Source organism: Lissotriton vulgaris, chromosome 7 (assembly GCF_964263255.1).
Source record: "Lissotriton vulgaris chromosome 7, aLisVul1.2, whole genome shotgun sequence".
NCBI classification, from domain to species: Eukaryota; Metazoa; Chordata; class Amphibia; order Caudata; family Salamandridae; genus Lissotriton; species Lissotriton vulgaris.
In genome coordinates this window covers 1076341633-1076354829 of record NC_141695.1, presented here as the reverse complement: position 1 = coordinate 1076354829, position 13197 = coordinate 1076341633, and the positions used below count along the sequence as shown (strand labels likewise).

The following is a 13197-nucleotide window of genomic DNA, read 5'->3' as shown; positions in this document are numbered from 1 at the left end:
ATGCTGAACTTAGAAGCAGGGACGGTTATTAGAAAAATCCAATGTGGTCGCTTAGAAGTTGGAGTGATAAACTTCGATATTAAGGTGCAAGTGGTCCCACCTTTGAGAATTGGAATTTAGACATAGCAGTGGGAAATTGCGGATACCGTAGAAAATTTAAAGATGTGAATACTCATGTAATATCTTCTCAAACAGTTCTGGCTCTCTGCCAGCAGTCTTTTTATCAAACCTTTGTAGGAGTTTGATCGTTGCAAAATTGATACTAATGTCCGCAGGATCAAAATTAGCCAGTACCGCCTACCTACATGACCTTATGCCCCGATTTTTCCATTTCCTGCAAAAGATATAACGTTAGTCCTCATGCCCGGAACGGCACAGGCATAAGACATAGATGATGTTCTCTGGCTCTTGCATGCATATCAGACGGAGATTGCGCCCTGGCCTCCTTTTCCATGGGTGATAATGTTTTAATAAGGTGATAGTCCTAATCTATACTTCAGGAAGTGCACCTTGTCCTGGTTAATGTAGGTTTTGCTTAGGTAAGCCTGTGGTTTCAGCCTCGTGTAGTTTTGAAGTGTATTCCACCCATGGATACGCTTAGACAATTTATCTTTGCCCTCTAACATTGATAACAACTGTGTGCTGGATTTAGTTACTCTTTTTACCTTTTGGTGTCCTAGAGATACATCCCAAGCATTTGTTAAGCCAAGGGAGTTCGAGCCCTGGTTTAAATAAACACGTAGATGGATCAGCCTTTGTCATCCACTGCAGTTTCAAAAGCTTGGTGAATAACCAACAGGGCATGTAGAGAAGAGGAACTGAAGGAGGCAGGTTGAGAGACATGGTACAAATACTCTGTGCATATTTGTGCTTGCTTGACTTTACATGTTTGAGCAAATAACAAGTCAGACCTATTTACTTTGCCAATGCGTGTTTCTTTATCTTGTTGCTGCTCATACTTGATTACCTATAATTCTGACAAATTGCAAATCCTATAAGAATGTTTAAATAAAGTAAGATTTTGCAAGTGTGTCCAAAAAATGTGTTTGAAATGCATCACACTGCAAGTAATGCCCATGTTGCCTACAATAGTGTGGGGGAATACCCATATCCCAATACATCATCATCAACAGGTGCTAGCGATACCTCTTCATACACTAGGAGGCACAACCTGTGTGTTTTTCGGAGTCTGTTGTTGCTTTTGTCCCTGTTGTTGAGGCAGCTGTGATTTCAGTTGTGGTTGCCACTATGGATCTTGTTGTGGTGATTGCTGTTGTTACCTTTTGTCCCTGACGTGTCGGAGGTAGTCGAACTTGCTGTTGTTGCAGTTGTGTTGCCTGCTGTTTCCTCTGATGTGGAGAGAGCTTTTGGCACTGCAGTTGTCACCTCTGTTGTGACAACTGCCATTGTTGATGTATCACTATTGTTGTGCCAGCTGTGGTTGCTGTTGTTTACATTTAGTTTGCTTATATTGCACACTACAGTGCTAAATTGCATTTAGCAACTGACTTTATTACACTGTCTGCTTTGGTGGTATCTGTGGGCTCTTCTGCAGTTGCAGCTGTAGATCCTGCCACTATGACAGAAGTTATTTTGCTTGTTGTGGTTACAGCTTGAGCTACTCCTGGGGTTCTTGGTTTTATGTTTGCTGTAGCTGTAGATGTCCCAGATATGCATCCTCAACAGCAGCACCAACAAATGTCACCACAGCAAAGACACCACACGGACCAAAGATGCTTAAACAGTTTTAGTAACTGTTACCAGACTGAATCATTACCAAAATAACTGCTGTTACCACAGCTGAAACCACAACAACAGCAACAGTTGGGACCACATCTGGGAGACCATACATGTAATGGACCAATGAAATGGCTGCAGGCTGATCAGGGCAAATACTCCTGTGAACCCATTAAAAATGCAAGTGACAATTTAAAGCAATCTCATCACGAAATGGCTGAAGGAGACTGGTCCAATGCTACACAAGGATAAAAGGGACTACCCAAAATCCTGCTGAGTATATTTTTTCTTTGTTCATCACATGAGCTCTAAAAGACAGCTACGGAAAAAACCTACCAGTTTCTCGACCAATGTATTTACTATTTTCTCAAACTAGCTTGTTTAGGAATGCGATCCACAGAAGACTGCTTGAGTGGATAAAAGAAAAGGATATTTCAGCTGAGCGCCAATATAGCCATAAGGCACAAAAAAGTATGGCAGAGTGATTTTCAACCTTAACCTATTCATGTCAATAAAGTACATAAAGAGAGACAGAAGATTAATCTAGCTTTTTGACATGTAAATTGCTTTTGTTATTATAATTTGGTCCACTCAACTGGTAGTTAAAAAACAACTATCGCTAGGGCCAATACCACCTGAATCCTCATATTATTTTTTCCTGATGATTTGGTGCTGACTGCAAACTGGACATGCCTTCCAATAATAGTTAGACATCTTTGAATATACATTAAGCAAAGGTATCAGCAATTCTTAGTTGTTGGAAGCAGGCCGAGCATCCTCCAGAGTCAAGATTCAGTTATTAGCCTTTCCCTTAAGTTTCAACTTCTGGTTGTTGAGAGGTTAGATTTGCAGCAAGTTAAGGAAGGACCAGTTTGGAAAGGTGACTTTGGTTATGCCCCAAACAAACGGACAAGGTTACATTTCGTGAAGAGAATTGCCGTTTTCCCAGTTAGAGCATCAAAGAAGGTTTACACACCGAAATCCACTGACAAGACAAAATATGAGGTTGGAGTATGGTGGCATACTATGTCCTATTCAATTAGTTGAAGAGAATCAATTCATTAGAAGATCCCAAGTGGTACCCCAAGGAGTTAACCATTGTATAGTAGATTTAGATTGAGAACTAGGTATTACATTTCAACTGACTCCTTAGAACCTAACCCCCTGCCCCCTGGTCTATTGAATAAAAATGTGGATTAGGAAAAGTGCCTATTTGATTGTAGATTAGGCCTTAAAGTTCAGTATTTAATGCTTTAATCCCAGGTGGCTTCCAGGAAGATCCCTTAAAACCACTTTAAGAACTACAGACTAGATAAAGGATAACTTAACCATATCTTGAGATTGTTCAAAATGCAGCAGCTGGGGCCTACTCACTAAACCTAGGTTAAATCAGCTACATTTATGATGTAAGGATTGTTTTTGACACATAAAAAAAAAATATTAATTTTTGTTTCATATGCACATGTGGTGTAAACCAAACTTAGGATAATGCACCTTTATTGTTTTAGGTATATGAACAAAAGAGATGAGTTACTCCCAATAATAAAAAAAAACACAATGGCCTAGGACATTATAGATTTGTATTGCTGTTATTACTAAATGCTAAGGAATTATTTTGATACTTTGTTTTAGTACCTTAGAAAAATATTTTATATTTCAAACATAAGATAAACTGCTCCTCTGCCCACAAATTTTAAAGGGACAATGAAAAGGTTGATCGTTTTATTATAATAAATTAAATGAGTAATAATAAAGAGCATAATTATGATGTTGGTCAGACAAGCATCTGACCGACACTATAGCGGGATGGAATCCACCCGACTATTAGTCAGTGACTGCCCTATGGGTGGTCAGAAATATAAATTTTTCTATTGCAGCTTGTTCAACGGCCTGTAAAGGGCTGCAGCACAAGCTGCAATCGAAAATGTAGATTTTCAAACATCCCTGCAGTGTGTGGCAGGCACTGCATGGTGCCGGCCACAAGGTGCAGGGATGTTTAGGGGGGCCCAGCAGGTGCATCCCAGGCCTCATAGCGGAGGGCCAGGGTAGAAGGGGGCCCTGCTAGGGGCCTCCAAAGTCACTTTCTGCCTGCCTTGAAAGGGCAAGCGGAATGAGGCATAGTAATCCCGACGGCAGAGCTGTGACTGGCTCCGCTGCCATTTTGGGATTACAATTCCACCCGTTGCCCCGAAGAATCCCGTGAGCCTGTCAGAAACAGAGCAGAATTCCTCAGCAGGTTTCCCTCTGGCCGCCAGTATCATAATACGGCGGTCGGATTGAAACCTATGATGTCAGGTGGAAAGCCTCCGACAAGCTGTTGGATGGCTTTCCACCCGACAACATAATGAGGCCATAGTTATTACAGTGAGTGTGCATTTTAAATTGACTGAGAATGTGTATAGTTAGGAGTCTGTTACTTTGTGACTGTAGGTAAAGATGCAATCTCTTGATTTAAGATGAATATTATAATTAAACAGGAAATGTTTGTTGCCTTGGAATTTTGTAGAATGAAGGATTATTATTGATGAACTTGGTGTTGAAGCATTAACTGTATTTTATTATTATAGCATTTGTATTTTTAAGTTTCAAACCAAATAAAATAAAATGTAATTTTGTTCGGGGAAAAAGCTACATAATGTGTGCACCACCCCCCCAAAAAAAAACTTGAAGCCAATAATACAGTACAAATCAAGGCATGAAGTTATTTTTATCCCATAGACCAATGGTTCTTAACCTGTGGCCTGGAGACCCTTGGGGCGTGTGATGCTTACCGGGGGGGTGGGGGGGGGGGTTCTGCGACTGCTTAGAGACTGAAATAATATTGACAGATCAATAAGGTGTACGTAAATAAAGAAGCAATGTGTAAAACTGAACTTTTATAACATTCTGTTAATGCGAAGAAATTTGAAATTGGTGCAAATAAACTAAGTTAGTACCTTCATACTGATTTGTGGGAACCGTGCTAGTACATCAAACAGAATATAATAATGGCAACTGGTGGCCCCAATTTAATTTAGAATAGCTCTAACCTTCCAAACACAATGTAGAAAAATATTTATTTGTTTATTGAGTAAAATATTTCATAATTTGCTTGTATCCATATTTGTGTGCATTGCTTGTGGTCCAAATCATCGAAATTGCTTCGGACGGGGTCCCCGGAGTCCAATAATGATTCAGTTGGAGTCCCCGGAGTTCAGTTTTGATTAAGTGGAGGTCAACAGCAGTCACAAGGTTAAGAGCTACAGTTGTAGACAACAGAATGTTACGAAAGTGACAGGTTGGTATAGTAAAAGGGCCCCAAGAGAAAATAAACAAACCTACGAAAAAGACATAAAATAGAGATAGACAATAGGATAACTTAAACTTGATGCAAAATCTTTCACCTTTTTAAGAACACAGATACGGACAAAAGTAGAGCAAGACAACTGTTCTCAAATTCCTAGCACTCCTTAACCCTACTTCACTTTTCTACACACGCCACACCACAACTCAAATCATTATCCTGATATACATGTCACTACCTACACCACATGCTTACTTTCTCCTCATTATGAAAGAAAGCCACTTTTGCTAGCGAAGGCCAAAAATGCTAAATGTTCAATAGAATGTTAGCCTTTGGCAGGCTCTTACAAAAGCACTACATTATGTCTGTAATTGGGGAAGAGACTGGAAATCTTCAATTGTAATACTCGATACAGGAACAAATATGAAGGATGTTTACTTTAGAGTGATGTATTTGGCAGGCACACACAGCTTAACCTACTTGCCAAGTTCCTTGAATAATTAACACGAGAATTTCAAATAATACAAAAGTGTTTCTAGGGCAGAAGAGTAAAGGAGAACCTGTTTCAGAGAAGAAGAAAAAATGAGCACAGGAGTTCACAAAAAGACATCTTTCAGATGGATGAAGAATTCCCAATAACAGCACAGGAAAAGATTGAAGAGACTTAGGCAGGTCTTGCCATACAATAAGCAGGAATTAAGGCAACCGTTTCAGTGCACATAATCAACAAGCAGGGTTTTGAAGAGCAAGCAAGCAAGAGCAGGTCAAACACAGAAACAAAAATACGCAATGTTGTGAAGTAACTGAGAGCACACTGATCCTGCCTAAAATATACCATATGTAGACTTAAGTCATATTGAATAGAAGAATTCTCAATAGGAGTCCTTGTAGTTTGGAAGAAGGCTGAATGGAAGGTAAGGCAGTGGACCAAGCAAAGGTGGTCGGACTGAACATCAGACACCAGCCAAGCTTAGAGGATATAAGGCACGACGCACAAATACCTAGTCAGAACAATATAAGAGCCAAACCAATGATAAGGCAAGTAGACAACTGGAGACAAGGACTATGTAGAAATTTAAGAATGGCAAAAAGGGGTGCAAGATATACCACTTCAGCCTAGGCAAGTTAAGTGCATTACAGGAGACAAAGGGTGATTAGAAAATCAATGACTGTATAGAAAATAGCAAGGATTGGTACAATGGCAGCGGCAACCAGACCAATAGACAAGTCTTAAGCTACCCACAGATAAACAGAAAGATAGTTGATCTAGGTGCAGTGTATCCTGTTTTATTTATCCTACAGCTGTGTCCTTCAACTATGGTGTCAATTAGATTAGGTTGAGTTTTTAATGGTGGATTTTGATGTTGAGGGTATTTTAGTTTATTTTCATAAAGATATTTGTGAAGGAGGGTTAGTGTTTTGAAGATGAACTGATTTATAACAGGCATCCAGTTGAAGAAATTGAGGACTGTGAACAGGAAGACTAATGATTTTACTTTCAACTAACAGTATGACATTTGCTTTCTTAACCAATTGCAGCTCACAATTTGCTAATGGGCCAAGCCAATGCACAATACATTGGTTGAAGTAGCACAAGCAATTCATCTTTAGTCTTAGGATAACTGGCAGAACCACTGGATGAATTAAGGGTATGGTGAATTAACTAAAGGAAATTGTGGAAAGTGCTTTTGCAGATTAGATATGGATGCCAGATTACATTCTGCTTTAATATTTACTCCTAACCATTTGACCGCAGTGCTTTAAAGTAACTCATTAATTGGATAAAGGACTTTTGATTACTATAAGTTTAATGAGACATTCTGTATGGAAAACAGAAATGTACATTTGCTTTAACTGAGCTTCCAGGGGCTTTATACAATTCATGATTCAACAGCAAACAATTTAGTTTCCAGAGACTGGTGATAGTTTTCCTTCTTCGTGACATATAGGTCGAGTTTTATGAGCCAAACTGTGGGCCAACATTGTTGGCATGGTAAATTAGATCATGGGTGCAATAATCTTGAAACTGAAATTAAGTTAGATGTAAAAGAGTTCTTGGGAGAAAGGGAATTCCTGTGAGACAAGTTCAATTCCTCCCTTTCTTCTGCTGGACTTAAATACTCCAGATATGTAAAGCATGTCTACCATTTGTATAGGTTGCTGAGGCTGTAGTTAAATAGAAAATCTAAGAAGGTTATAGAGATGGTAGTGGTTTGTAGAAGATTGCCTTTTTCAGTGTCATGATTTATGTCCATTCTGTCTGGATAAGATGGTGAGATGAATGAAGGAGGTCAGTGGTGCTTTCAGAGTAACGTTGATTGGTTAATCAGTGGTTAAGATGATGCTGGTTCTAATATTATGAAATTATATTGGTAGAACTGAATACATTTTTTCATTTGAATAAGAGCTTGTTTGAAGGTCAACACGACAGGGGATTTTACAATATCATTTTATTATTATGGCTGTCTGTTTAAGTGGCTGGGATTTGTAATAGGTAGCTTTGTTTCTATAACATTTCCTTAGCATGTTCTATGTTTTTGCTTGAGGATTTGAACAATGTCATCTTATGTTGGGGATTCCTAATGTTCATACTTGCATTACACCAAGGAACAGACCTCCTTTATTTTCTTGTACATGTTATTCAAATTGTAGAACGGTAACATTAAATGCATAAAGTGTCCAGGGGCCAAGGAGGAAGCCTGTAAAATACAAGGAAGTGTCACAAGCATTGAGGGAAAAACAGAAAAAACAGAGACAGGGAAGGGGGGGGGGAGAGAGAGAGAGAGAGAGAGAGAGAGAGAGAGAGAGAGAGAGAGAGAGAGAGAGAGAGAGAGAGAGGGAGAGAGAGAGAGGGAGAGAGAGAAGAATGTATTTATATACATCACCATTACAACAATTACTATTTTACTAGTCCCTATGTAGGACAGTTAACAGATATGGAACAAAGATCATGTTTGCTATTTTTATTTAAGAAAACATGCGTAGAGCTATCGGCAGGTCAAATAGTAGCAGGATACAACATGAATCTATCTTTTCCTAGCTCAGCCTGTACAAATGACATGGAGAAACATTTATTTTACATGTGCATCCTCAGCTCTGCCCTACATCTTAACTGCATAGTCAGTGCATGTTAAAGGTGTGAGGCTGACCACCGCCTTGGAGGTGAGAGAGTCAGACTATGATCTTTTATTTTACAAGAGATATACAAGTCTATAGTAATTATGTTTCTCATTTCCCACTCAGAGGTGTACGGTCAAATGCCAATGGAAGGTACTAATGGATTTATTTCCCCAAAGAGTTCCAATCTGAGGACTGCAGAGTTTGATGATCCACCAATAGAAGCACAAGGAGGGCACAAGTATAAGCAAGTGGAAACAAACTAAGATCATCCTAGTGGTAGCTTAATTATGGAATATTAGATTTTGAGTTATGTTATGTGCATTTGTAAAGCGCACTCTTACCCGCGAGGGTATTCTGGCACTTTATAGGTGAGTAGGTCGTGTGAGAAAGATAACGTATTTGAGTGAAGTAGCTAATTAGAATCTGAGGGTTCCTTGAAAGGCAGGCACATTAAATTTCTCTTACCTACCATGACTTGAATACAAATATTGTATTGCTCTGAAACCTATCTTGAATCTGAATATATGTGGGAGGGGACAAAGTATAGGGTACATTACAAATGCAACAAAAATGCATAGCAACTGTACCCTGTTGTGGAATTCTATAGTTCAAAGGTTACCTGTCTGGATGGGTTTCCTTGGCTTTCATGCTGTTCGTTGGACCAAGAAGTTCCTTCCAGTATGAGATTGCTTTATGTCTGGCTAATGTCATAGCGATAATTGGTCCAGAGCTCATGAATGCGGTTAAACTTGGAAAAAACATTTTTCCGAACTGATCTGCATAGAAGTCGCTACATTGCTCCGGACTTAAATGAAGTTTCCTTTTCTGCAAAATTAAAAAAAAATATTTAATTTTACAATTTGATTTTACTAATTCTTAGATTTATAACTGGGCATGTAACTAAAGATGCCTTGCAGAAAAGTAAGCTGAGAGCCTATATGAACATGACCCTTTAGTTAACTAGAATTAGTGTTGCAGTGCAGAGCAGCTCATCCTTAGCACCTTTTTACATACTCATAGGAACACCCTTGCAGGTGGCATACTCAATGAATGGGAAAGGTGCACTAAGTTAACATAAATATATTCATTAGCCTTATACATCTCGACAAACCACATTGAAATGTATTGTTGCATTAATTAAATTCTTCATTAGAGATAAGCGTTTTGAATTTGCTTGAATAATTTCAATTTACTCTCTACCGTTGCAAACAAATCCTTACTTAATTAAATTAGCTCCTGCAAACAATCCAGACACAACTTGCCACTGTGAATGGAGATGGGATGTCACAATAAACCTCAGATGTTTCTAACCACACTTTTCTATGAAGACAACGATTTTATTGAGGAACTATGGTATTAATGATGATAAAAAAGCATCAATAACAGGGGCATCATTATTAAAATACATGAAATATAAAGAGGAAATGCCCTGGAGAAATAATGTTTATACAATCTGATTCATAATAAAAATTCACTACAGCTGCTCATTCAATAGCGTCATCAAAACAGTCACCTGTATGATATTTCTACGCTCGGAGGCTAGCACTTGTTGCAATTTTTTTTAGAGGTAAACAAGATATACTGTTGTGTAGTTCCTATATACCCTATACAGGATCTGCACGTTCGGATAACATAAACTGTGGGATTGGTGGCAGATTGGTTCCAAGCAACCCCACCGGATATGTTAGCCTGTCTGTATCAGCTAGCTCACAGTGCCACTAGATTCTCCTCTTATCGGGGAGAGAATAGTTTCTGGGAACCTAAGAACATGATAACCCTGGTTCCTCAGGATTGTGGAAACAATATACTACTTTTCCCTTAGTGACTCGTGCTCACTTAGCTTCTCTCAGAGATACACAGAATAACCAGTCTGGGCATTTCAATAAAAATGTATTGAACAGTTGTTATTCTAGTGTAGAATAGATGAGCTGCAACAACCATTAGACAGTAGCAGAGATATATTATTAGCAGTAAAACGAAACTAAAGGGATGGTACAGTTCTACCATTTTGCAGTAATCATGAATATATACAAGTACATAAAACACATGATAAAAAAGTACGTAGTCCTACAATGCCTCCCTAACTAGATGTACCTAAATGTACCTAGCATCTGTGTAGGTGTTATGCCAAGAATCACGATAGGATATAGTCAACCCCATTACCTGAGAATGAGAGAATATGGGACCCCGTCCTGATCTCGAGTTGGACACGCTGCGAGTGATGTTAGACCACTGCGAGCTGAAGTGTCTGCATGCAGGAACCTCAGAGTCTATGGTCAGTGTGCCAGCCGGAAAGTCATGGTCTCCTTTGTCTTTATAAGCAAGACGTGATGAATATTTACCCACAGGTCTCCCCAGGGGTCCCACCTTGCTGTGTTACTGTGTCGGACTGAAGGGTGACGTCTGGCCTGAACTTTATACAGAGATATTATAGAAGAGATGTCCGTCCAGCTATCAGTCCTGCTGTGCTTCCAAGAGGCCTCAAGCATAATGTATGAGTTTTGCACTAGGGAAAAACCTGCAATCTGAATGCAGTGTCATATCTAGGTAAAAGGTCAGTCCCTATGAACCTTTATGTATGTAATGTAGGGAAGGATATGGGTGAAAGGTTGCAGTGTTACCTGCGCCTATATAGGGTACCTCTATGGAATATAACAATATGATATGTCCATATCAGCAATGAGAGTATAGCTCTCGATTATTAACATGAAATAGGGGCTGACAGGCATGAGTCTGGGTGAATGCTCTCTATTGTTGACATGAAATAGGGGCAAACAGTCATGAGTCTGGGTGAATGCTCTCTATTGTTGACATGAAATGGGGGCTTACAGGCATGAGTCTGGGAGAATGCTCTCCATTGTTAAGATAAAATAGGGGCTTACAGGCATGAGTCTGGGTGGATGCTCTCTATTTTTAACATTAAGGGGTCGATTCCGATTCGGAAAAAACTGCTCCGAATAGCCGTTCGGAGCGTTTTTCCCGTACGAATCGTACCCTGCAACGTCCCCCGTACGTACGCCGAAGTACGATTCGTACCAGGAGCTGGACTCCGTATGAATCGTACAGAGACCGTACGAATCAAATCCCCTGTACGCGACGTCTGTACGGTTCACGGCTGCTTGTTCCGACCCGGCAAGTACGAATCGTGTCGGGTACGCACCGTACGACCCTTTCTCTACAGGAGTTGAAAACAGCCGTAAAAGCAGAGTTCGCCCCGAAACAGGTACGGAATGGCACCCCGGGTACGGTGCGTACACCCCATGATCACAGGGGTACGGTGCGTACCCCTGCGATTACGGGGTGTACGCACCGTACCCCGCGATCTTGGGGTGTACGCACCGTACCCCATGTTCGCTGGGTGTACAGTGCGTACACCCTGCGATCGCGGGCTCCGGTGCGTACACCCCATGATTGCAGGGGTACGCACCGTACCCCTGCTATCATGGGGTGTAAGCACCGTACGGTGTGTAAGTGATTGTGTGTTTTTCCGTACGACTCGCCCTTACCTGATGTGAACCGTACGAATCGCTTCCTCATACCCCGGTCCGGATCGTACTCGTCGGGTCGTACGGCATGTGTACGAGTCGTACGGTTCACTGTTTCAGCCTTGCTATACGTACGGATTGCGATGATTTGGACGGATTGACGGAATACGGATCGTACTACGCGACTCGGGCGGACGGGTACGAATCGTACGGCGATGGCTCCGGATGAAAATCGTACGGACGTTTTTTTTCCAGGATCGGAGTGAGTCTGGGTGGGTGGCAATGAGCTTGTGAAGCTCTGGTACCAAACCCTTCATCCCTGAAACCACAGTCGTCTCTGGAGATCAGGGCCTGAATTCGCAAAGTGGTGATGCTGCAAAGGAAGGGGACTTTCGGTGACACGTTGGGGAAGATCGTCAGCAGTCTAGAAAGCTGCAGACAACAAGCTGCTATATGCCCTTCCCTACTGGTGACCTGGAGCAGGACACGTTTCAGCTGAGGACCAGTTTAAAGATGTGGGGGAAGGCTCTTCTGTGTATGGGTGTATGTTAGAACTGGGGGTCTCTAGTTGGCAGAGGTAGGTACATTGGACCAAATAGGGACCCTTGCTTCTAGTCAGGATAAGGGGGATACACACTTTAGATAACCCCTGTTCAACCATTGGTAGTGTGGCACAAGCAGACAGGCGTATCCCAAAGGCAATGTGTAAAGTATTTGTACCAACACTCACGGTAACACAGTGAAAACACCACAAATGGTTACCACACCAGTTTAGAAAAATAAAATATCTTCTCTAAACTAAGCAAGACCAAAACAGTAAAAAATCCAACATACAAAACTCAGTAGAATGTTTTTAGAAAGGTTGTTCCAAAAATAAACTTGTAGAAATCAAATAGCATCAACTGGGGCTATCACGATGTCAGGACAGGGCAAAATCCAAAGTAAGGCGCCGCCCGCGAGGATCGCGGCGTCAGGTGTGGAGTCATGAGGTTCCGTGACAATTGTAAGTGATGTTTTTTGACTCGCACGAATATGGTCGAGTCTGGTATCTATGAACCGCAAATGACGAGTTTAGTGGGTGTATGCAGTTTCGCTGTGCTAACCTAAACCGTTCGTCTGTTATGTGGGTTATTCTATCTGTACCCACGGGTTCCATCTTAGATATGGCATCCATTTTGTCTCTTGCCCTCAAGTAGTCAGCGAACGGACGCTGTCCGCTTCGCGACCCTGGGATTCCCAAGATATGTACGGAAGACACATGTCTTTTGAAAGTGTCTTTATGACGAGGGGGATGATACTGTAAGGCAAATGGCCCCGCTCGAGGCTCATCTTGCCGTGCCGGTCTATTGTCTCAGCCGTGCATCTCATTAGGCACGTCCCTTTGATGCCAGGAGCTCGTGTTTCTCGATACCTCCCCTTTTACACCCTTTCCAAATCCCCACTGTCTCCATCTTCCTCCGCACCTGTCCTTGTTCCTTCTTCGATCTGTTTTACTGCTGATTGGAATGCACTAATGGTGGGGAGATGGGTTTTTACAGTTGGGAACCACCAAATGTTTCAGCACTTATGTTC

General features: G+C 41.1%; 1 protein-coding gene across 1 annotated transcript in view; it reads right to left on the bottom strand.

Moving 5' to 3' along the window:
- The window catches only part of NME5 (NME/NM23 family member 5), a 110703-nt gene that overhangs the window by 41123 nt on the left and 56383 nt on the right, over window positions 1–13197 (bottom strand). The window contains exon 3 of the mRNA XM_086928850.1: window positions 8760–8965. Within this exon, the coding sequence (XP_086784976.1) occupies window positions 8760–8965 (206 nt within the window). The remainder of the gene's footprint in view (window positions 1–8759; window positions 8966–13197) is intronic.